Below are 26,699 nucleotides of genomic sequence, written 5' to 3' on the forward strand. Positions count from 1 at the left end.
TCCTTGGATTCCAGGTGCAAGCAGGAGCGATTCTGAGAAAGGAGTGGCCTTCCTTCTTGCTGAGCTGATCGGATCACTCCTCAGCATCAGGACAGCTTTTGTATAAGTCACAACAGCAAGAGCACTTCTCCCTTATGGACTTTGAGGAGAAGATATATTAGTATTCTGATTCGTATTTGGTTCTTAGGCCTGACTGTTTTCCTTCTGAGTTCCACCATGTCAATACTGGTAATATTCTAGCTGGAACAAGAATATGACTAGGGTACAAACCTTCATATCTTCGACATGCTGTACCTACTTATGATTTTGTCTTTTTATAGATTTTCTTTTCTGTGAATCCATCCCCTCTAGTGTTTTTCTATCACTGTGGCACAATGTTTGGTATTTGCTATGAGTTGTAAAACATTTTGATAAGTATTTGCAGGTAAGCTTTTAGAGAATGTAATATTTTTTTTTTAAATGACAAGCTTTCTAATACGAGTAATAGAGACCATAGGGGAAATGCCATTAAACTTCTTCCTAGTTGACCCTATTGCAATGTATCTCTGCAGGCTGTACCTCATCAATTCTCCTGTGGTAAGAGCAGAAAACTTGCGGTTTAAGGAGGAAGGAGTAAGAGATGTGCTGAAGGATGTCTTCCTGCCCTGGTACAATGCATATCGCTTTCTCATTCAAAATATTGTGATCCTGCAACATAAGGTATGAAGTTTTGAGACAGTGAGAAGGCAAAGGCTAGTTTGTACACCTGGCACTATTTCTTGGTGGATTATGGTGTGTTAATAACATATCCTCTTGCCACAAACCTAACTCCACCCCGTTAGTCTCCTTTTGTTCTCAGTACCTTCTCTTGCTGAGCTCCTTAAGCCTGGAGTATGGTTCTCTGACCCAGTCCACCATGCTTCCATCCTGTGCTCCAAGAGCATGATCCAAAGTCCACTGAAGTCAATACAAGTCATTTGCATTGACTTCAACTCGTTTTGGATCAGGCCTCAAATGCTACAAATGCTAATCATCCCTTCTAAGCCGTAATGAGTGCATGTATGTGTATATCAAAGAAAATAGAAGGTACAGAGGAAGGGTAAGGATAAAAAATGAGGTTAACTCTCAAGTTGCATGCATCAGCAGCCAGAGTTAACTTACTGCTGTAGCTCTTTAGTCCTATTCTTCCCACTCCGTATGGCTTGGCTACATCCCTGTCATAAATTACATTGTAAACATTATTTTTAGTTGTCTGTAAAACACTGTGTAGGTTTATGATATTATAGAAATAGTAGGAGGTGGAAGTTTACCGACGTCTGTAGTATGTTAGCTTCCTTGCTTTTACAAATATAATTCCCTTTCAAGATACAAACATTTCTTACAGTACAAAGGTGCTTTTACTTGGTTTTGAAATACACTGTGTGCCATAGCAAGGTTATAGTGTTGGAACTGGAATAGAAAAATTGAGCTGTGGAGTAAACCTTGTGCAGTACATGCTCATTTTAAGCCTGGCTTCAAATCAGATCAGTGCTGCTAGCATCACATTTTGACGAGGAGTAAGTTCACCAACCAAACACTAACTACTGAGGACACCAGAGTTAACACTTGTGAAAAAGGTTACATGAAGTCTGTTGGTTCTTTCAGAGCAGATTTCTGTTTTTCCTTCAGCTAACTTTTCTTCCGTTTCTTTCCTTGGAAGGAACTGGCTCACACTACACCAAAACCAGAACTTCATAGCTCAAAACTAGGTAATAAGAAAGCAGGGTTTGAAGCTTTGACTCTCTCATCTTGATGACCTTTGACTTAAGTTTGGAGTGATAATTTCTCAGATCAAATATCTCTCGATAGCATACGTACCAAAAAAATCAATGATGTCACCAATAAATAATTTAAAAAATTACAGAGAGTAGTCTAATCCAGAGAAGATTAGACTACTGTAAGAACTCTCATGCTGGGTCAGACCAAAGGTCCATCTAGCCCAGTATACTGTAAATCAGTAATACTGAATAAAGAAATTCATCATTCCTAAAAAAGTCACATGTGCCACCTAAGATAACTGCATTCACTGTAGATTTGCATAAAAATGTTGGTAGTCAAGAATACTTGATACTAGACATTCATGTACATAAAACGTTATTACAAGGAGGACGGAGAAAAATTGTTTTTCTTAATCTCCAAGAATAGGACAAGAACCAATGGGTTTAAATTGCAGCAAGGGCAGTTTAGTTTGTACATTAGGAAAAAATTCCTAACTGTCAGGGTGGTTAAGCACTGGAATAAATTGCCTACGGAGGTTGTGGAATCTCTGTCAATGAAGATTTTTTTAAGAGCAGATTAGACAAAGACCTGTCAAGGATGGTCTAGATCAGTGGTCTCCAAACTTTTTTGATCACGCACCCCTATCAGTAAAAAAAGTTTTGAGCACGCACCTCCAATATATGTATATTTATTTATGTATAAATTATATACATGGACTACTATACTAATATATTATGTACATTATAAAACATACAAAAAAAAAGAAATTAAAAAAGGATGAGAGATTAAATAAACAATATTTTAAAAATTTTTATTGTATTTTATTTATTAATGGTACAAAACCCTTTTTGGTCTCTCAAAAATATTATTAATATTTTTTAGTGAGAGCAATGTGATTGAATATGCTTCATTATTTCTGAAAATCTTGGTTTAACACTTTGATACAGGGATTTGAAGGTCTGGATTAGGGTTAGGGTGCGGGAGGGGACTTAGGGTGGGGTGTGAGGTCTGGGAGGGAGCTAGAGTGTGGGAGGGCGCTCAGGGTGGGGCTGTGAGAGCAGGCTCAGGGCTGGGGCAGGCAGGAGGTGCAGAGCACTTACCTGGGGAAGCTTCTGTTTGGTGCAGGGGGTGTGCAGGTGGCTCTGCGCAGCACCGCCCCCATGGCCACGATTCTGGGAGCTGCCCCGCCCCCCCCCCCCGCAGGGCCACCCGGAATGCAGGGGCTTTAGGGGCTGCAGGGCCCTGGGCTAAGCGGCCCTGCGAGCACGGGCTGGAGGACTCAGGAGGAGCAGGGGCAGCCGCACAGCCAGGGGCTGGAGAGAAGCAGCCGCTTCTCTCCAGCTGCCTTTGAAGGGGAAAGCGCTGCTTCTTTCCGGCCGCTGGCTGTGCGGCTGCCCCTGCTCCTCCACGGGCCGGAGGATGCAGGGCCGCATTCCGAAAGGGGCTTTAGAGCTGCAGGCAGGGCCCCAGGGCCCCCTTATCCCAGGGCCCTAAAGCCCCTGCATTCCGGGTGGCCCTTCGGGGGAGTGGGGGGAGGGAGGGGAGAACTTCCTCGCTCGTTCCCTCCCTCCTCCAGCCACCCTTCCCACCACCCCCCGACTCCACTCCGGCAGTGCTCCTCCTGCTGCGCCCCACCTTGGAGACCACTGGTCTAGGTAATACTTAGTCCTGCCATAAGTATGGGGGACTGAAGTAAATGACCTCTCAAGATCCCTTTCAGTCCTATGATTCTATGAATCACCTTAGCACTAGCAAGAGGACAGCACCACATATAAGCTATATTGCATCTTTGTAAAATAGTTACTATTAGCAATAGGTCTTTGAATGTAACCAGTAAATGTCAAGAGCTAATGAAAGACACTGGAGTAAGTGATATGTGTGCTGAACACTTCCTGTTAATCCACAAAAAAGATCAAAATGTCTTTCCTCAGCAACACTATTATTTTGCCAGATGTTGAAATTTTTACATATGTGGGATCCTTTGAAAGCAATTTCTTCCTTTCAAGAAAGTCATCCTATAACAAGTTACCACTTATTAGTGAAGACATTTCTAATAGGCTGGAAACTAAGCAAAAGCTAAGCAAAAAGTTCAGACCTTGTAGTACTCTTGAAATTATGGTAACCATTTAATCACTTTGAAAGCCTGCCATTTGAAGTGATAGTGGCAGCAGACTTCAATAAATAGTTGTACAAACTGTTTTGTCTTTTTAGTAGTAATCTTTTCAAGGAAAGTTTGATAACTACCTTATAATTAACAAGACTTTTCTGAGGATCCTCACAGCCTTCATAAGAAATTTCTCACACATTCAATTTTTTTTTCACCTGTGACCATGGAATTAGCTGAAATGAGCTTTGCAGCCAACCATTTTGTGCTGTCATCCCATTAGATTTTGCAAGATCAGCAGAGTTGGGGATAGGAGACGCACGTGGAAAACCTGGACCCTTCAGCAAATAATTTTTTGATTCAGCAAATGTAATTTTTCTTTATGAATCAGTAATGAAACAATGCCTCAGCATAGAAGTAGAAGATAATATGTTGCTGAAGGTGTTATTTTTTGGGTAAGACCTAATATAGAGGCTCTGGCCACTTGTTAGTTTCATTATACTTCCTGTAAGAGAGAAATAGCTAATCCCAGTGTCCTGGCTGAAATCTGGTAATTACATACTGCCCCTTAAAATTGCCGTTGCAGTTACAGATGGGTAAATTAGTGTTCACTTTCCCCACCCTGAGTTGTTGTGTAATCTTGTTGTGCACCATTAAGCAGCTGGCACTTTGCACCACAGAGGTGGTTGCATGAATAGTGGACAAAGAGATCCATATGTAGTTTCACTTGTCAGGGCAATCAGTGGAAGCCCAGTTCAAAGATGAGCTCCTCAGCTGAGGGTATGCCTACACTACAGCTAGACACCCGCGGCTGGCCTGCACCATTGACTCAGGCTTGTGGGGCTCGGGCAAAGGAGCTTTTTAATTGCAGTGTAGATGTTTGGACTCAGGATGGAGCCAGGGCTCTGGGGTCCCAAGCCTGAACTTTTACACTGCAATTAATCAGCCCCTTAGCCTAAGTCAGCTGGGACAGGCCAGCCGTGGGTTTTTAATTGCAATGTAGAGAGGCCTATGGCCAGATGTGGTGTACCGACTTAAATTCTAATGGCTTTTGCTTTCCAGCCTTTAACAGCCTTGATATGGTATAGGTTGAGACTGTGGCCACACAATATTGCTTTAAGTTTGCAAGAGAGAAAAGGTGGGTGAGGTAATGTATTCAGCTGTAACATTCTGAATATTATTTAGATTATTTAGTGTAAGTAGCTAACACATTTCAAGGGACAGTGACCCATTAAAATTCCAGCAGTCATAGGGGGAAAAGGGACGGGGGGGAGGGGGGGGAAGCCAGGAGCAGTGGATTAAGTGGGTTACAGATAGTTGTAATAAAGCATTCATCCAGTGACTCTATTCAGTCCATGATTTTTTGTGTCTAGCTAAGTTATAAAATTAAGATCCCAGGCTTGTCTTGTGAAGATGTAGTACAGGATTTCCTTGAGGATGAGGACTGAGAGGTCAGACCTAGAGTGACAATTGTTCACCCACAGGTGATATGGTGTTTTTATCTTATTTTTCTGTGAGAGTTCATTCGAGAGCATAGTGATTGTCTGGTTTCATCCACATAGTTATTATTGGGGCATTTTGTGTACCTTGTCCAGTGCACCACATGCAGTGATAAGCATGTGTAGGATCTCTGGATCTTGAAAGGTGTGTTGCGGGGGGGCGTGTTGATCATCAGCAGTGGAGAGATGTCTGCAGGTTTTGCATCTGTTCTCCTGGCAGGGTCTGGTGTTGCTTTGAGTTGGTGTGCCCTGGTCTGTGGGGAGCTTGCTTGGGAGGGGAGGGATAGTGCATTGGCCTGCTAAACCCAGAGTTGTGAGTTTAATCCTTGAGGGAGCCACTTAGAGATCTGGGGCAAAAATCTGTCTGGGGATTGGTCCTGCTTTGAGCAGGGGGTTGGACTAGATGACCTCCTAAAGTCCCTTCCAATCCTGATATTCTATGTTTCTATGCTTCTGATGATGAGGTTGCAGGGTTCTTTAAAGGCCAGAAGAGAGCATTCAGGAAAGATTTCTTTCGGGGTGTGCTCCCTATCAAGTATGGGTTGTAATTATTTGTTTGATACCTACCACCTCACACTGGAAACCCATACTGGGTAACAGCTAGTGGTGATGGAGTTTTATTTCTGTATTGAAGCAGGTTCTTTTGGACTATTTGTGTGGCCTGTTCCTTGATGCAATCTGCTTCTCTGGTGGAGTGTCCTTGTTTAGTGATGGTGCTTTTAAGCATGTTAAGGTGTACATCACAGACTTTCTCCTCAGAGCATATTCTATGGTATCTGAGTACCTGGCTGTAGCTAAGATTTCTTGGTGTGTTTGAGGTGATAACTGGATCTGTGAAGGTAGATATTTTAATCCATGTGTTTCATGTGATAATTGTTTTAAGTTTGCAAAGCAGTTTGGGATCTTTTTGGATGGAAGATGCTATACGTGAGATACTATTTCTTTACGATACCATTACAAGAAACCTTATGACAAAGGCAAGCCTCCTATATAGAAGAAATGTATTTCAGTGGCATTTGGAAAAAAAACAGTTCTTATTATTGGGAAGCCTACTGTAATTACTTTCAACAAATAACTGAAGACTTCCTATTTCAAAACATATTTTCTAAACAAGATGCACTTGCTTAAAGGTCACATAAAAACACATATGTCTTACCATATCTCCTGCTAATTCTATGGTTGGATAAGTGTGTCTGCAAATTAGTGCAACACATTCTTGTCCATTTTTTCCTTGTCTTCAGACCTAACCCCTCTCAAACCGTGATTATTTTTTTTTTAAATTAGATTTTTCAAGGATGAAAATCCCCACTACAGGGATAGCAGGCCTTTAGAGAGAACCTGTAGGGAGTGTTATAGGAGATTCATTAGGGATCTCCACTGATCACTGTTTAAAAACTGTGCAGTTAGAAGTCAATGTGATATTCTCCCTCCCTCCCTGAAAGAGCAAAGGGAATGGATAGATTACCAATTTAGCACATATACTTCTAGCCTTTTCCCACGTTCTCTTTTGCAGTGTATAATACATTAGAGTCCTGTGTTCAGGGGCAGTGGACAGTGCTGCCTCTCATGAAATGCTAAATATGTACAGTAATGACATGATGCCTGCCTAAAATTCCTCTGGCAGTTCCAGTTGGGTTTGCTATCCTTTCCACCCACCCTTAACAATTCTTTTGGGGCGCCATGTGCAGTTGAACAATTGCTGCATTTCAAAATGAAAGTTATTTATATACAGTACATGTCCTATATCTATCTATCTATAATTTTCACTTATATTTAACTGTGTGTGTGTGTGTGTGTGTGTGTGTGCGCACACACGCACACACACACCTCAGAGTCAGTAAAATTTGTTAAATGCTTTAGATTCCGACTGGATGAAGGGGATGTAAAATAGTATCATTAGCCTGTGTTTGTAAATTGTGATTAGACTACATGCAAAAGGTGTGAACATGGGATTATTGAATTCCCTTCTGTACTGTACTATTATTTCTGTGTTCTAATAAATACAAAAAACTGGTCCCTTTTGTAGTTTACATTGTTGTGTAATGAAACAGGGATCAGTGCAAGTCAGTTTATCCTGGCTTTTGTTAATGTGTCTCAAGAACAAATGTGTATCTGACACTGAATACTTTTACTAACCAATGTAATGGAGAAGAGCCTGGACAGGAGGCTTTTGTCAATGGATAACAAATGGGCTTTTAAGAGGAAGGATGGTCCAGTCGTTAGGGCACTAGTTTAGGACATGGGAGACTTGGATTCAGTTCCCTGCTTCACCACAGACTCTGATCTTGGGCAAGACACTAAAGCCTGGTCTACAGTGGGAGGCGGGATCGATGTAAGTTACGCAACTTCAGCTATGTGAATAACGTAGCTGAAGTCAATGTACTTAGATCGACTTACCCAGGGCCGGCTCCAGACCCCAGCGCGCCAAGCGCATGCTTGGGGCGACGTTTTGCCGGGAGGGCGGCAGGCGGCTCCGGCGGACCTCCCGCAGGCATGACTGTGGAGGGTCCGCTGGTCCCACGGCTCCGGTGGCGCATCCGCAGGCACGTCTGCAAGAGGTCCCCCGGAGCCACGGGACCGGTGACCGCCAGAGCGCGCCCTGTGGCGCGCCGCCCTGCTTGGGGCGGCGGAATTCCTAGAGCCGCCCCGGACTTACCGTAGTGTCTTCACTCCGGTAAGTCGACTGCTGCTGCTCCCCTGTTGACTCCGCCTGCGCCTCTCATGGCGGTGGAGTACAGGCGTCGATGGAAGAGCACTCGGGGGTCAATTTATCGCGTCTAGACTAGACGCAATAAATCGACCTCCGCTGCATTGATCACTGCCTGCCGAGCCGGTGGGTAGTGTAGACATACCCTTATTCTCTGTCTCAGTTCCCCATCTGTAAAATGAGGTTAAAATGGCACTGACCTAACTCACAGAGGTGTTGTGAGATAAACACATTAAAAGATTGTGAAGTGCTTTGAGATCTGCTGCTGATGGATATTATTGTATAGGATTTAATGTGTTCAAGCGTTGACATGCTATACTACTATTCATTTTTCCAATGATGTTTATAGGAAGATGGAAAGGAATTCCTGTACAATGAGAATACGATGAAAGAGAGCAACAACATCATGGATAAGTGGATTCTTTCCTTCACGCAGTCACTCATTCAGTTCTTCAAGGCTGAAATGGCAGGTATGTGCATCTTTTGCTTTTTGTTTCAGTTCAGAAAAAGATTTCATTTGAGTAATTTTCACTGACTGGTGACTAGGGTGGGGCTTGCACAAAGGATGCATTTATCCAGGGATTTTCAGATTTCAGATCAGACTGCATGAAAGGGGCAAAAAAATCTTAAAACAATAACACAGGGAAATGTGCAGCTACAGAATATTAATCTAATTGATGTACATACCATTCTTGCTGTTATAAGAACTTAGTTATGATGATACTGTGGCCTTCAGCCTGGAGTAACTTCTCCCACAACGAAGCCTGTAAGATGACCACGGTTTTTGAAGTACTAACATACATTTCACAGTGCTGTTGAACTCACCTGTCTGGGCTCAGTAATAAAGGTTTATTGAGTTTACTTGGTGCGTTAGAACCTTTCAGAGATTTAGGGCAATTAACAAACCTATTATGAAATAGTAATGAATCTGGAACTAGTAATTGAACAACAGTCTTAAACAAAAATGAGTTCCTCCTCCTCCCCCAAAAAATCGAGAGTTGTGAGAAAGATCGAAATGGTAAAAAATAATTTCAGCCAAACAAAATAATCTTGAGAAATAACCGTACTGGGTAAATTTCATCCCACACTGGGCAAATTTCTTGACATTGTTTCTTAGGTCAATAACCCTCTTGGATATGTTGAAGAGAATGGATTTCTCTAGTTTCTTCTTAAATCACAGCACCATGAACACATTAAAAATATAGTATTTATAATTTTTATGGTTTATTTATATAAAATATCTGTTTTATGCTGTCAGATCTCTCCATATGCTCATGTTGTATTGGTGTGCCATTTAAATGTAGGAGGAAGGTGCAGGAACCCACTGAAGCAAGTAGTCTGGTGCAATGAACTATATACCCATGAGTCAAAGCATATTTTAAAGGGCACTGGACACTTAGGCTATGTCTACACTGCCCTGTAGTTGGGACTACAGAGTTGTGAATAGCAGTGCGCACCGAAGTGCTGCGCTGTGGGCTCAGACTAAAAGGTTCCTAATTCCTATTAAATATAGTCCTGTTTGAAGAGGATTCCGTTAATGCGAACTAGGAATATTTCAATTGTGCCCACAGCACTCACACGCAGAAGTTACAGCATAGCGCTTTGTTGAATACTTCTATTAGCAGCCCTTTAGTCCAAACTGTGTGTCAGTGTAGACAAGCCCTAAGAGATATCTGCAAAGGATGTTGGCTTTCACCATCATAGCACTTGTTAAATCCCAAGAACCTCAGCATAGATGGGAAGCCTATGAATTCTTCAGTTGTCCAAGAAAGTATTGTAGAAATCCTCTACTGAATTATTGAGGCTGCTCTTATCGGAGTTGCTCACTGAATTAATTCGGATTACGGTAGCAGTAAAGATGTTTAGGGTGTGGCACAGATTGCACTTGAGGGAATCTGGTACACAACTATTCCATTTATTAGAAATCTGCTGTAAAGCTCTTCAGAGGCTTTCCTCTGCTTCTATAGCTTCATTAACTCCCTCAGGTGGAACCTTGACTGCCACTAGGATAGCTGTAATGAATTTGTTCCCTTTGCCATGGTAAAGCAATTATTTCATCATTGCCATGATGAAATAGACTTATTGGTTGAATACCAAGTTCTGAAATTGTGACCAGAATGGGAACAAGCCTCATGTTTCAGAGCTCTGTGAGTACGGATCAGGTTAAAAAAGAGGAAAGGCCCCCCAGGGCCATCCTTTCCTTGATATGTAAGGAAAGAATGCAGATATCGGGGAGAAGCATAGAAAAGTACGTTTTTTTTCTTTGTATGGTATCGTATTTGTGCACACATTGAATAGGAATTGGTTAGAGTTCTAAAGAGAAGAGTGTTGACAGAAAAAAGAAAAATGCGGGGGAAGAGATCTCTTATGCATCAGATCTCTCCACTTTGGGTTCTTAATGGGGAAAAAAATCTAGCAAAGATGAGAGAAGTCTTATCGGCTGGCTTTATAAAAAAGAAAAGTGTGTATTTTGCCAAGAAGAAGAAAAACTTTCACTTAAAAGAAAAACATAAGAAAAAGGAAGTCAAGAAGCTGCTCTGCTGTAGCAATATATTGATGTTAGATGCTAATGTTTATTTTTAGGCTAGATGAAAGTGTGTTACATTCCCCTAATGAGTATCGCATCCCATGTTGAGGTGAAAGATGATGAATGTAACATTTTTATTTATACTTCTGCATAAAACATCTGAATCCATTTAATTTGCAAATACATTACTGGATTTCACCAGTTTTACCTTGTCATAATCTGCTGTATTTTTCAAAAAATTAATATCAGCTTGGTTTTTTGATGAATTTTCACATTTATACTTTCATATAATAAATTAGATCAAAGAGGTGAGTCTTCGAAAATAATGAACAAATAGACATGGTAGCATTTATAGTTTAAGAGTGACTGGAACTAAACTTGGCAATAAATGCTACGTGACTTCACTACCTGGGTAAGAATAACAGAACACAGAGAAACCAAAATCAAACCAATTACAATGGAATCCTTGTCAGTACTTAAAAAACTGTGTTGAGCAACATAAAGAGGCTATTTTGTGTGTGTGTGTGAAACATTTTAAAAGGGCACGAAATACTGCACTGAATGAAAAGGTAATTCAGTGCAGTTCAGCTTAATTTCTCTTTTGGCAATTTCTGTATTCAGAGTGTAGCTAAATTTCATATCAGTTGTCCACCTATAGTACAGTATCTACTTGTAGTCGTAAAGCACCAGTTTACCCCTTGATAACAGCTGAATCTGTCCACATTTTTAACCAGCAGTTTAGGTAGCCAGCATCTAGGCTAAATTTGATTCAATGATGGTTGTCCCTATTTTGTGTCCTACTTAAATTGGCATTGGAGAAAAGGGAAGAGAATAAGAACACTCCAACTTCTGGGTGATTGGGGAGCCTAGAAAGAGTTATGGAAAGTTTTATAGGATAAGAAGAAAGTTGACTGAAAGTCCCCTGACATGGGAGCACTCCTACAGACCTGTTTAGAAGTGGCGCAAACAAGTTCATTAAAATGTGGTGGTGTTTTTTTCAGTGACTTAGAGCAAACTTAAGTCACTGGAAATATTTGAAATAGCTTCAACTTTTTATTTTATTTTATTTTATTTATTTTTAAGGGAGAAAATCATGCAAGTGCTCTTATCTTAAAAAGTAGATCAGTCTGGTTCCATCTTATTTGTGTGAACATGACACATTTTTAGAAAAAATGGGAATGACTTGTATAACTGCTAATGCTTTAAAAACAAACTATTTCCACTCTTAGAGTGGGAGCCATTTTTACCACCTGCAGGAGTTGAACTTATTGTAGTATTTCCCAGTATATACCTTGGTAAAAGAAATATTGTGGTAAATGTTTTATTGACTCCCAGTGAATACTCCCACTCCTAGTTGCTCACCAGGGTGCTGTGCTGAACCAAAACTTGGTTCCCACATGCTCTTGACTTCCTGGAGCTACATAGAGTTTAGGCACTGTCTCTCTGGCTCTGGGACTCTAGGCACACACTCCATATCCAGACCCCATGTCTGGCACTCCTGATGGCAGTGGGGACCCTCCAATCCAAATGCCTAGGCCCTGAAACTAATCTCTCCCAAGTTTGTTGAGAAGCTGCTGCATTCGCCTAGAGTTCCACAGCCAGGATCTGTAACACAGGTAACCAAACAGTATATATTGTTGTAGGTATAATATAGCTATCAGCGCTATATAATATTGTTTGTTTTTAATGAACTTACGAATTTTAAACTGAGTAGTACCAAACAACTGGCCACATTACTTAACAAATGCCAAATTAACAGATTTTTATGGCATCCTTTTAAAAGAATTTATTTCACACACATTTTACATAAATCTTTCTACCTCCATGACAGGTAGGTAAGATTACCAATGAGTGATCGTAGGTTTGGCAGGTTCCAGGAACTCTCCGATGGTTTACGAAATACATAGCTACAATGCCTTTGTGAGCAACTAAGCTTTTGTCATCATTTGATAAATAGAGGTTCCTTCTTTTGGTCCTTTGAGATGTACTCATTTGACCATTTATTTGTATCATTATTTAATTTAGTCTCCTGGACTCTTAACACATTACTTTGGTGGAAGTGTCCCTTCCACAATTTCTCTGTTAAAGGCTTTCAACACACTTTCCTTAATCCTCCTACAGGGAGTATCTGTGGTTCTCTCCCTCATTGACCCTTTTTAACAGGGAGCACCTTACAGTGCCTCTCCCTACTTTGACCGGTTAACAACCTAAAAGGAGGGCCAGCAACCAAGGGACTCCATACAATACCCTTGATCTTCCATCGGTGTCACAGTCCAGAGGAGTTTGGGGGATAATCAGGGTTAGCTCGTCTGAGCCTTTCAACCTACTAATGGGTTGAATTGTTTATTAGCTCCCTCTACCATTTACACTGAGACCTCTGATTCATAAGTGGGTGCATTTAAAATGTAGTAGTATGCATTTAATAGCTAGCTGAAACATTTTTGGTTGAAGCATAGTTAATATAATCTGTAACAAATGTACTTAATCGTTTTACTGTCCAGTTGGATACTGGATGTACCACTGCTCTGTAGTTCATGCTCCATTATTTTAATTTACTGTAGCTAGCAAGCAAGCAGTGAGTCAGTGGCTAAAAATAGGTTGGTTTTAAAATCCGAAATGTGAATTTGCTGGTATTCAGGTATAGCCTGGCAAGTCACAACAGCAACATAAATGTCATGGACAAGCATTGATGCTTGTGTCTGATGTCTTAAAAAGCTACAAAGCAAATAATAAAAAGAATTTACCCATCAGAGAGCACAATTTCAAATGTTGCTTCCATAGCTCAGCTCCTAATACCTAATCACTATATTGTAGAAAGGAATATTCCATTGGGTTCTCTCTGTTGCTCCTACAAAACCAGCCAGAGAATTGCTGAAAACTTTTCCAATCTGGTATAAGTAGGTACAGTGTTATAGAAAATAAGTAGTTAGCATGACCTTACTTTAAAATACAGTAGCATATGCAGTAGAAAGAGAATTGGTTTCAGTTTTGTATTTGCTGGATTTTGTTGATTGTGTCACAATCTAAATTCTTTCTTTAAGCATAGATTTCCCCCCACCCCCCCACTTCTATCTCTGCTCATTAGAGGTGCAGAACTTGAAAAATGGACATGAATGGCCACTATTTGAAAAACAAAACGAAAAAACCAACCAAACAAACCCAAAGTTGTTAGTTCTGTGGGGGAAGTTTATACAGGACCCCTTTGCTAGAGCTGGCTTCCATTTATTAACACTAAATTGTAGCCACCAAAATAAAATATTAGCAGGTAGACCTTAGCATCATTTATTTATCCTATTAAGTCATAAGGTTTTAAAGGTGACAATCTTGGCTCAGATTTTCATATTCTTTTTCATTTGAGCACTTAGTACTTCAGTGAATGAAATTTTAAATATCTAGACTGTGACAGTTAATAAAGCCATTTAAGGTTGAAAGAAAAATTGAACTGGAAGTTGGAAATGTAGTAAGTAATTCTTCATGGGTTTAGTGAAGTGAAATTCCCTATCTAGAAACAGTAACTTTTACCATAGTGCATTTGGTGCTTGAATAGTGCCTATGTACAATATACAAGAGGATAAATTACAAATTGTTGTTTCTCATGCTGGTTAAACTTGAGTGAATGGCTTAGTGCAGTGGTGTCCAAACTTCTCCGCCCCCAGCCCTCCCCTGCATTTATGGAATCTGTCACATCTCCCCTCCATTACTGCACAGCCAAGGCTTCCTCAGCAGAGGCGTTGGGCTGAAGTTAGAGCTGGGGACAGAACCGGGGATGGGGAAGGAGCTGGGTTAGAGGCAGAGCTGGTATTGGGGTGGAGAGGGAATGAGGGTTGAGCTGGGCTGGGGGTGGCGTGGAGTGGGGCTGGAGCTGGGCTGGGGGCAGAGCATGGGGCAGAGTGGAGCTGGGGTCAGAGCAGGGCTGGGTGGCGCTCCCTCCCCATCCCCTCTGGGGACTGGCCCAGGCTCTGCCAGGCACCCATTTCCGAATGTTTCTCTGCAGCCCCTAGGGGAGTACGTCCCACAGTTTGGGAACCACTGACTTAGTGTTTTTCTTTTTTCCCTTCTGTCAGCTCAAAGTATAATATCATGGTACAGGTTATAACTGTAGATTCTGGGCTATTAAAAGTGAATGAAATGTAGTTTCAAAACAAACAGATATCTCAGTGTAAAATACATAAGTACATTGGCAAGCTTTTCTTGTTGTGCATCATAGTTACTTTTCAAGCAGGGTTAGTAGTGGGATCTCTATCAGAACATAAAACCCCATAAATATTTTTGTTTTACTTGACACATGACTCCAGAAAGTTTCCTTTGTAGGTTGAAATATCTAGTGCTCTGTCTTTGAAAGATATTACTAGCTTGTGAAATGCAGTTGTAAAACGTGTGCTGAGGAACTCTCAAAGGAAAGGTGTATAATTCAATAGCTGTTTAATTAATAAAATAAATCCTGGAAGCAAAAGACTATGCTATTCATAGCAGCTCCTTATTTTTAACCAAGCTGTCTGCAAGTTAATAACTTTTGTTTAAAAGGGCTAGTTTATCTAATCTTTCTAGAAAACAATTTTTTGTGTACCAAAAACGTTTGAGCAATTAAAGTCATGTTTCCCTCTGGTTGGACTTGGATGTTTGTTTGAACCTCTTATTTGTGTTAGCAGTTCTTCATGCATTTGAATTACATAGAACATAAGAAAATGGCTGTGCCTATCTTTTTATTTTGTTAATATTATTCATGAGATTAAAATCTGTTTGCATGAATGACTTTACAGCCTTTAGTCTTCTCTATTATTTAGAAGAACTGTACAAGAAACTCTCCAGGGGAAAAAAAGTTAAATTAAAAAAAGTTGCAATACAAATTAAAATGGTTCCTGAATTGGGTAATTACATCTCCATTCATGTTTCTCCCACAATTTTTGGTGAATTTAAGTACTCAGCAATTTCTTTTAGCAGTATGTTCAAATTTAGGAATTGCCAAACCATAATAGATCAATGGTCCATCTTGTCCATTATCCTCTTTCAGTATGCTTCAGATTAAGGCATAAAATGGCCATAATGCACCTCTGTGCAGTACTAGACTATGGGTGACAATTTATTTCTGACCTTCAGCTGGTGACGTGCTTATGTCCTGAAGCATGAGAATTGATTGTTTGTAATTTTAATTTTATGATATAGTTTAAGGGCAGATTATATTAATACTAGTGTGTGTCTAATCAATTTTTTTAATCTTATGAAGGTATTTGCTTCTGTAAAGTCATGAGTGTTAAATTGTCAAGGCTTTATATTATTGTGTGATTCTTTAAGTGAGGAATTTGATGCAGAAGGCAAGTGTTTTGTACAGTAATAAATTATTTTTCCTCCTAGCCTACAGACTATACACTGTAGTCCCTCGACTAGTTAAGTTTGTTGATGTACTGACCAACTGGTACGTTAGAATGAATCGCAGAAGATTAAAGGTAGGTGCTATTTCTGTTGCTAACTTCTTACTGTAGATAGAGCCCAATGTAATTTAAATAGATTAATTAAGCTAATAAAATCCTTATAGAATCTTTGTGTTATATAAAACTGTGCAGCTTCAGCTGAATAGCTGAAAGTGCAAATAAATATGATGTTCCCTTTTTACTCCATTTATGTTTTTGCCCCTTGTTTCTTCATAGGGCAAGTAAAAATACACAGTAGCCCATAATTTTTGTTTTGTTGGGTAGGATTGAACTGTAATTGTGGATCTTGGAAAGCTAGCATTTATTGGGTGAAGGAGTAAAATCATGTATTACAGTGTGAGAATGTAGTTCATGATTTAAAAAGTATAGATGTTTTTCTAATCCTTTTCCTTTCTCCATGGATACTTTGAATAGGGTGAAAATGGGAATGAGGACTGCATTATGGCCTTGGAAACCTTGTTCAGTGTTCTGTATGCAATGTGCAGACTCATGGTAAGGGTTTTACACTCAACTGTAATTTTTATTTAAAGTATCAAACTAGATTCCCCTGCAAGCCTGGGTGCATGCTTCTCATTGTTACCGTTGCCCCTAGAAGTAACAGACCAGAGTCTGAAAATGGGGAAAACTGCTACTGCATTTTATCATTGTATTGTATAGTACTGCATTTTCTCTGCATGTTTACTTGCACTAAGAACTGGTATTATAAAAGGCAGACATCAACTGAGATTATAAAGAGATCTGAATAATAATGGGTTAAATGCAAATGGAAGGTGGACAGCTGGCATCAATTTAATTTGTTCATCATGGCCTATTCCTTGAATTCGTGTTATACTTTGTAGTGTTAAAACGCAAAGTAAATATTCCATTTTTGCAAAGCTGTCTGTTGGACAGTATAATCCTGTACCATAAGGATTCCTGATTAATAGGAAAAAAGGAACACACACAAAAACTTGTGTTTTGATAATGATGAAGGTAATTGGTTGAAAATATAGAGGATACAATTCAGTAAGAGAATGCATTCATGAATAATAATATATAAAATATTGCAGGCACCTTATACTCCCTTTATCACTGAAATGATGTACCAGAATCTGAAGACCCTTATTGATCCGGCCTCAGTTCAGGAGAAGAACAGTGATAGCATTCACTATCTCATGCTTCCTCAAGTGAGGTAAGAAACAGTCTCTATTGGTGACAGTGGGCAGGGTTCTCTTTCCTGTAGTTACAGAGAGAAGTTCTTCATACCTTATTCACATGTTTAAACAAAGCAAAAATACCAGTCTTGGGCATTTACAAGCATGCAAGGAACACATTTTTTGATACAAAGGATCCCTTTTGCAACCAGAAAATGATCTTGCAGCTGTGCTTATTTTTTTTAAACACTTCTGTTTTCCTTAGGTAGGCAAAATATGTAATTGAAGTGTTTATGAAACTATTTTACTCCTGTATACTACTTTGCCTTAGGGCAGTGTTTCCGTTTAGTCTTTAACACACTTGCCATTGCTGAGGTGTGTTACCCTGACAGGACTGGCTGGGGCAGTATGTGGAGGAAAGGTGCAGAGTTAGCACTCTTTTTCTAGATCCTATCTCTCCCCTTCAGCAAAAAAGCTGGCTACAGACCTGGGTGTCTCTGCATACCGAGAAAGTAGGGGTATACAGCTTGCTGGGGCAAGAGAAGAGTGGTCACAGAGCTATATTGTTCCCCATTTCTCATTGGCATGAAGTGTCTCTTTCAAGATGGATGCTTAATTGGAGGCTGCAGTGCCTGCCTTCTCCAAAGAGACCCCCAAAGGATCATAAAACTCTGTGCTGGAGCCTTTTCATGTCTGAATATGTCTGGCCATAAGCCTTCCTCAGGACCAGTCTGGTGTTAAATCTCAGGCTGAAAGAGGTTGTTGCCTTGAACGGGCTCCGTAAGGAACTGTGAAATGATTTCCACTGGCTAAGGGTCTGTGTTCTTCAGATGGAGCCAAGGAAAGCTCCTCTTTACAAGAGGATACGTGGTAAGAAAGATAAGGATCCTGTCACTGAATCTGCTTGGATTTTGGTGTGATCAGAGTCCTGTAACTGAGGGGTCCCCAAAAGGTTTTTCTTGGATCCAAGTTGATCACATCAGTCTGCCTCATCAGGTCACCCATTATATCAGTCTGACTATATATGAGGAGTCAACAGCTTTTGAAGGCTATGCAGAGATTTTTCTCTGAAACTATCTTCCCCCTAGCACCATGAAGATGAGCCCATAGAACCATGGCGGCCCCTGTTCTAAAGTAAGCTCATGTCATTTGCAAATCCATGGGGTCCTTGGTTCCTGCAGATCCAAGTTTGGTACTGGGGACTTCTCAGAAATGAGAAGAAAAAAGGTTCTTTCCTGTTGTACTGCAGCTCAGCCTCACAACACAGCAAGAACAACACAGGAACATATTTTAGACCTCAGATGTCAGCTTAGGCCACCCAGAGTTTAAATCTTACCTAGGTCTTTCTTTTTATGCATATTGTGCCTTTTGGTCTCTGACCAAGCAAGAGAGCTACTAGTTGTGTTCCTTCTGATGGTTATACAGTATACACTAATTGTGGAAAGTATTGTTACAAGAAACCTACTGAGATTCATTTAGCAATGCTGCTGATTTTATGTATTCTAGAAGTGTTCTTATCAGTTTCACATTATGTGTCATAGAAAAGTTGTCATTAGGAATGCCCTTGAACTGGTGGTGTATCTGAACAAATAGAAGGAAATTCAGTTATTCATGGCAACTTAATTTGTGTAACTTATTGGGTCCCATGTGCATTCCTGTTCACTTCTACTAATCAACTCAAAGATAGATGTGTTTTTAAAACTAAATTACACTTGAGGTTTTATAGTGGCTAAAAATCAGGCAGTAATTTTTCTTCTTTGGTGCCTTTTTTGTCTTAGTGTTATGTTAAATTAAGCTTTGATTGTGATAGTTAAATCTGTAATGAGCTAGCTTTTCCAAGGGCAGTAGCACACATAGCAACAGAGACATCATCTTTTTTTGTGGCAATTGTAGAATATGGTGCTGTGTGGTGTGTACTTCCACAGCAGTATGATAGGCTTATACAAAAAAAGCTATATGGCAAATATCATGGTTTTCAGATTAAACTGACTGTGTCGTTTTCAGGGTTAGACATAAATTTGTATCCAGCTTTTAAAACTGCATGTGTGTAAGAGAATGAATTGGTTCTGTGACACTTAAACAATATATTGATATATACAACTAATGGGTAATAGCTCTGAGTTCTTCGGAGTCCCCAAAAATGTGATTTCATTCCCTTTAAGTGCTATTCTGATTAGTGATTTAGGAAAATTCTGACAACCTTCAAGACGGCCACCAAGATGCAAGAGGTTAATACAAAATCTTTTGCCCTGCCTTGACTCCCAGAATTCTGAGCTCCAGCTGTAGCTCTTATTTCCTGTTCTTGGTTTAATTGCACAGTCTCCTGATACATTGCTTGTTGCAGACTTTTATATACCTTTGAAATCCAATAAGTTAATATTTTTTACAGAAACAGTTGAACAAGAGTTGCTGTAATAGATCTGTACTTCGGTTACAGTTAAATAAACAATAGATCTGTAAACTCTGACCCTGAAATATTGGGATTTTTTTAGCAATGATTTATGTTTCAGGCCCTTTGTTTTCAGTTTTTACTGATACTTTTTTTTAAACAAAAAATCCTGGGTTTTAAAAAAGCTACTATTTGGTTTTCTATTGTTTTTTTCCCTACCTGAATTTTGGACCATGCAATACATGAAAATACTGATGATGATAAGAAAATCCAGGACATTACATGAAATAGATATGTTTATTTTAATAATAAATTAGTCTAATTGTAAATATGAGGCTGTCTGCTCAAGTAAGGCAGAGTAGTGGAATGAACAAACACACACGCATGTGCACATATGTATGTACTGTTAATGTGCAGTTCATGAAATAAACCACACCATTAAACTGCTTTTACTTCTAGTACTCTTACTTTTCTATACTTGTTGCTTTTTTTTCCTGTCCTCCCTTCTCCCAATATTTACCCAGAAAACTGCTCAATTATTTTTTTTTTGCACCAATTTTTACCTATTCTAAAATTTTTGTAATAAACATTGATAAATTCCCAGGAAATTTTCAAACAAAGAAATAACTGAAAATGAAGGCCTTACTTATGTTGTATGCTAACTAGATTCTTCTCTGTCCAAAGTAACAGGTAAAATCAGAAACTTTGTTTTTGTAATACTTCATTGAGTTTTATAATAAACCACAAATCTATCAAAAATATTCTCACAATGGAGTTTCACAATAACACTTTAAAGTCTTAGTGGAAAGTAATATTTCTTACTATGAACATTTTATGAATGAAAACAAGAAAACTTTATACTGCAATAAAGTACAAATTTAAACTTTTTTTTTTTTAAAGTCCTTCCCTGGGAAATTGGTTTGAAGAAGCACAGAAACTTAGAAATAGCCAATAACTTTAATCCAAAACTTCCTGGTACCACAGATTAGGGCATGACAAGTCTTAAATCTAGCTCCACGGATTCTTCTCCCTTCTGGTAAACTTTCCAGACCACTCTGTTTTAAACCAAGAATGTTTCCACTTAAAATGAAATAATTAGCAACTTCACATCCATAGTATACTTTTCCTTTGTTCACAGCTTTTCTGACACAAATCAATACCAAAATAGTAATGACTCTGTGCTTCACTTGAAAATGTATGTAGTTTTGAAGGAGCTGCCTGAATTTCAGATACATTCAAACAGTCAACAAAGAATAAGAACTGGCATCACTCATAGAACTGATGATTGCTTTTACATTTGAAACAAGTGTTGACTCTGTGCTTAACCTGAAAATCAAGCTGTCTGGAAACAGAGAGGTGTTGGGGGAGCTTGTTGTCAAGCCACAGAGAAAAGCAAAAGGTTTGAAATACATAAGCTTTCTGGAAAATACAGGTCTGAATTCTGGGAAAATGCACGTGGCCCATCATCCTTTTATAACCCACACTTTCAAGATAAAAAAATATGGAGATCACACCAGTTCACTGTGTGTGGGTATTTCAATAGTAATATAACTATTTCATTTGTTATGTATTGCTGGATATTCCATTATATAAAAAATGTAAATCCTGCTCTTCATTGGATACTTGTAAAATGAATAGTCTTGATAACTATTTCACATCAGTCAGTCATGTGAAAGCTATTAATGACAGCTAATAAGAATAATTCTTCAAACAAACAAACAAACCCCCACACAAAATTGCTTCTTAGCATTGCCAGTAAATGGATATGACCAAATCTGCTATGGGAAATTTTTGAAGATGTGACGATGGGTTAAAGGTTCACTTAAATAAATCTAAAGACATGAAAACATTAAATTGTTTCTTCCTAATCTAGGGAGGATCTGATTGACAAAAAAATTGAAAATGCCGTTTCCTGGATGCAATCTGTTGTTGAGCTTGGCCGGGTAATCCGAGACAGAAAAACCATTCCAGTAAAGGTTAGAAGCTCTTAATATCTTTTACATCAATATTCCATGAACACATAGCAGCTCTGTAACTTTTGGAGAAGTGACTAAATCTGTGCTAGCAAGCAGAATTAAACAGAAAGAAATTTAGTTTAAAATGACCAAAATAATACTTTCTGTGCCCTTTATTTCTTCTCTCAGACTGAACCTCTATTGATTTTTGTTGCAGTATCCACTGAAAGAAGTAGTGGTTATCCATCAGGACCCAGAGGCTCTGGAAAACATCAGGTCTTTGGAGAAGTATATACTTGAGGTAAGAACATAATCAACAGAGGAAATTAATGGAGTTTTACTGTGCAAGTCAGTTTCAAAGAAGCTCTTCTATATCATAGTTAAGTTACATATACTGCTCTTTTGGGCCACATTCCATATTTGGTCAGTATGCAAATTTGTGAGTCATATAAATAGCTGTGTACAAAGGGTGGATTCTGACCCTAAATCTACAGACTACATTTGTGAGAAACACTTAATCTCTGAAAGTGTCTGACCACACAGCATGACTTTGATAATATACAAGTCATTCAGAGAACTTTAGAAATATACTTTTTCATGATCATTGTGGGGCAGAAATGTAGTTTGAATGAAAATGAGGCATGCTAAATCAATCAGGAGTGCCAAAGTATACTGTAGCCAAATCTTGGAGGTGAAATTGTAGGGGAAATCATTATTTATCAATAAATAATTCAAGGATATTAAAATGCAATGACTAGAGTATATGATGAAGGGTTAAGGAAGTATGCAGATCCATAGCTTAGTTACATGGAAAGTTCTGTGAAAAGTAAGAGCAGAAAACAATTGAGTATGTTCCAAAAGTTCTCAAAGCTTAACCTGTTTTTCCAAAGTTCTGTAGAAAATAAAATGTCAAATAGATAAGATTTTATGGTCTATATAATTTCTTGCAATTATCTTGAGCATCCCCTGTGATATGCCTTTGTAGTACTCTCTCTTTAAGGCAGGTCCATTAGAGAAAATGCACTCTGCCCTCCTTTAATACTTTACTAGGATAAAAACCCTGCTTTTCAAAATAAATTAACCTTTTTGGTATTTGACATATTTGAGTTAACTGTCAAATTGTCTGGGCATCCTGCTTTCAGCCAGTCATCTAAAAATTAGTAGTTTCAAGATGTTCTTGAAGCTTTTAATCTCTGTACCAAATTCAAGAAGTTGGGGTGGGGAAACAAACATTTCTATTTATCTTTAAATGCTGGTTGTGGAGCTGTTACCCATTGTCTCTTGAATTCAATTAAATGCTATTACAAACAGCTCATTTTAAAGTGTGTATTCTTTCACTTCAAAGATATCCTGCAGTAGAAAAATCAAGTGTGTGGGTAGAAGGGCAGGAAGGTAACATTTGTTAAGGAAGACAGTTTTTCAGCTGGAGTGGCTAGTTTATTTGAGCTGTTTTACAGAGTTTTTAGAAGATAAACTACTTTTTTTGGAATCGAGGTTTAGGGGTACTTTGAACTCTTACCAAGGTAGATAACATGAATATAAAGGATGACATGGAGAGTGCCAGGTATTTAGACTTAATTAAGCAATATACAGTTGAATTGTTTAGCTTGATGATTTAGGTGGATTGTCACGTGAAGTCTATAGGAAAATGTGTGCAATGTGAAAATCTGACTAGTGTTGTTATAAAATAAATATCCAAATTAAAGCACAAAAATTGCACGGGATCTTCATTGATCATGTGATGAAATCTTCCATAGGGAACTGTAACTGCACATAAACATTGAATGTAGTAGTTCCTTCATCCAGTCTCCTTTGCATGAACTTGATTGTTTTGTTGTAATATAACTTCATGTTGTGCATTATCTTGGTAATATTCACTAAAGAAATACAGATTAAAATGTACTTGAAAAAATCCTTTTGTTTTTACCAGATAACAAGGGAGATGGTTCAAGATGGGAAAAGATTTAAAAAACTAATTTAACTTTTCTTTTCTGTTTAATACTTGTTTCTCTTAGATTAAGCAATATAAATGGACTAATCAATTTCACTTTCAGGTTCATATCCACTAGCAGAATTCTTCCAAGTTTGGGCTACAAGCACTGCAATAAAAGTTTGTTTATAAAAAGTGCTCTCATTAGAATTTTGTTTAGTGATAAAATAGAAAATAAAATTATAGAAACACTTCTACCAGTGCTTGATTTGGTACACTCTAGGCCAATTTTGACTGGTCTCTTTAAATGTGAAAATATAAATTCTTCCACGTAGCATTGCACAGTCTGGTTAGGTGTACTGAGAGTGTTTCACTTTTTCTAGCTCCATCAGGCACTGACTGATACCAAACTAGACTCCAGAGGACTGATAAAGTATCTTAACTAGGAATCTTCTATGTCCTTCATGGCCATACAAAGACAGCCTCCCATTCTGGCTCTTGGAGAGGTAGTATGTGTTGAATAGCCACCCCATCTTTGATAATATCTTCTCTCCAATTCTTGGCAGTTGGAGATTGTGTGGTTCAGTGGTATGAGCATTGGGCTGGGAGCCAACAACTCCTGAGTTCTAATGCTGGTTTTGTTAGCACTGACTCTCTCTCTTGTCTTCAGCAAGTCATTTAGCCTCTCTGCCTCATCTACCTTTCTTCATCTGTAAACCTAGGAGTAATACTCAAGGCACAAGGGAGTTATGAGGATTGTTGTAAAGCACTAAAAGTATTGGTTTATTTACATTTGTATAATATAGTATTAACTTGCATTGGTTTTTGGGAACACAGACAGTTGTGTAAAGGTAAGGCTTGATTTACCTCTCAAATTAAACATAGGGACGTTTGTAATAAATGGTGTTAAGGAGGACTAATTAAAGTTCCGAACCTATGACAAAAATAAAGGACATCGTTTTTCTTATAGACATCAGGCAACACACTCAATAAGACACGTTTTAGGGTGTGTTAATTTGCCCCTGGGTTAGAGTTGTGCTGTGTAAATCAGTCTTTCAGGTTGATACCAAAACCCAATATCTGTTTTGCTACTTATAGAAAGTTTTCAAGTTAGTTACTGGAAAGGAGAGCACAGACCTAGAGCTATCCATGAACTCAGCCAATTTGCTCCATTTTGATTATACTTCTCAGCTTTGTTGTTCATCAAACTTGATAATGTAATCAGAGTATTTGACTTTTATTTTTTATTCTTTAGCATTAATGCCAGAAATGATTTTTGGTAACTTTTATAAAGTGGGATTTCTCTTGTGATTTACCTCTGTGATGTCATTTAGAGTGTAAGCTTTTAGTACAACTCCTGACAAAAGAAATTGAGAAGTGCAGGACATGTCAATTTTTGTAAAGCCTCATTTATCAGACCAGCTTTCTTCGGAGAGCTCTATTTTAAATTGACTTGTTTTGTGAACTGCATTCTTTGATTCTTTATTATGAAAATTAAGCAATTATTTTAAACAAATGAAACTTAAGACTAATGGTAGGGCTGGCTAGACTAGGAAATCGATCCCTTGCCAAAAATGGTTTAAGTGCTAGTGTACAAAGGACCAAGATCAAGCTCACAAGAGAAACAAGTCTTAAGAAAGCTTTTAGTAACAGTGCCAAAAATGGGTTTGTCTTGTCAGCACTAGCAATTAAGCCATTTCCAGCACTGGTTTGTGGGACCTGTTGTAAACCCCTTTCAGTGACAGATCAGTGTCCTAACAAGGTTTTACAGTTTTGAAATTCATCAGCTAGCTCAACATAGTGTATCAAACTTTTTAATAGCTTTATACCGCAAAAAAGAAATGTGCAACTCTTCACCCTACATATCAACATGGAATATAATCTATTCAATATGGGCCATATCCAGGATCTCCCATGGTTCCATATTAATTGTGATGCCACAGCGTAGTGCATGATGGAGCATTAGATTGCCAAAGGAGTTGGCTAGCTAAAACTGATTTGGATATTCTTCGAGCGCTTGCTCATATCGATTCCAATTAGGTGTGCGCGCGCCGCGTGCACGTTCGTTGAAAGATTTTTACCCTAGCAACACTCGGTGGGTCGGCTGGGTCGCCCCCTAGAGTGGCGCTGCCATGGCGCCGGATATATACTCCTGCCGACCCAACGGCCCTTCAGTTCCTTCTTACCGCCCATGTCGGTCGTTGGAACAGTGGAGCGCGGCTTAGCTGATCTCCATTTCCCTAGCTACTCGTAGTTCTCTCGTTAATTCTTGTGTATATCGTTAAAAATTATATAATAGTAGTTAATTTACTTGTTTTATAATATAGTTAGTGTATATAGTTAAGAGGGGTTCGGGGATTAGCCCCTTCCCTGCACCCGGTACCGGGGCCCATGCCCGGTTCACCGGGCTTCAAACAGTGCTCGGCCTGCCACAAGCCGATGCCAACGGGAGATCCCCACGACTCCTGTCTTAAGTGCCTCGGGGAATCCCATCTCGCCGATAAGTGCCGGATCTGCAAGGCCTTTAAGCCAAGGACGAAGAAAGAGCAGGACTTTCGTCTCAAGCAGCTCCTGATGGAGGCAGCTCTTACTCCTCGGCACCGAGCGCTGGACAGTCGGCACCAGGCAGAAGCGCTTCTTCGGCACCGGATCGCACCGGTACTGCTAAGGCCCCTCGGCACTGACCGTCGCCGGCACCGATGTCTGCTCAGCACCGTTCCCTCTCCCCGCGGGTGAAGAGACATAAGATTCCCGCTGCTTCCGTGCCTCCTGCACCGCAGCCGGAGCACCCAACTAAGTCGGACCACCCGGCACCAACACCTGCCGTGGCACCAACAACTTCGGCACTGTTGATTCCAGTCCCGCAAGGGCCATCAAGTCCGGTGCCTGAAAGCTCTCCGGTGCTCGCCGTGGTTGAGCTCACTGTTCCCTCCACGCCAGAGATATTTTCCACAGCGAGGGATCTGATCGCGATGACAGAGTCTGCGGGTAATACAATCTATTGGCAAGCCTGCCCTGATGAGACCATCCTCTGTCGGCACCGCAGAGCGGCACGGTTCACAATCACGGTCCCACCAGCGCTCTCGGTCCCATCACTGATCCCGGTCCCGACGCTGCTCACAGTCCCGGCACCGCTCCCCATCTTGGTACCGGTCGCACTCGCGGCACCGATCAGCGTCCCGTTCGCCGGCCCAGTACTTTCGACACCGATCCAGCTCCCGGCACCGTTCCAGTTGCCGCGACTCTCGCAGCCGCTCCAGACGTCGAGCTTCAAGATCCCGGTCGACCT

General features: G+C 39.7%; 1 protein-coding gene across 2 annotated transcripts in view; it reads left to right on the plus strand.

The window, feature by feature from the left end:
* Positions 1–26,699, plus strand: part of IARS1 (isoleucyl-tRNA synthetase 1) — a 202,719-nt gene that overhangs the window by 124,414 nt on the left and 51,606 nt on the right. For both annotated transcript variants that reach the window (XM_039481310.1, XM_039481309.1), the window contains exons 21-27: positions 552–699; positions 8,397–8,517; positions 15,927–16,018; positions 16,418–16,495; positions 17,053–17,174; positions 21,399–21,501; positions 21,698–21,781. In XM_039481310.1, the coding sequence (XP_039337244.1) occupies positions 552–699; positions 8,397–8,517; positions 15,927–16,018; positions 16,418–16,495; positions 17,053–17,174; positions 21,399–21,501; positions 21,698–21,781 (748 nt within the window). The remainder of the gene's footprint in view (positions 1–551; positions 700–8,396; positions 8,518–15,926; positions 16,019–16,417; positions 16,496–17,052; positions 17,175–21,398; positions 21,502–21,697; positions 21,782–26,699) is intronic.

Source organism: Mauremys reevesii, linkage group 7, assembly GCF_016161935.1.
Source record: "Mauremys reevesii isolate NIE-2019 linkage group 7, ASM1616193v1, whole genome shotgun sequence".
Lineage (NCBI taxonomy): Eukaryota > Metazoa > Chordata > Testudines > Geoemydidae > Mauremys > Mauremys reevesii.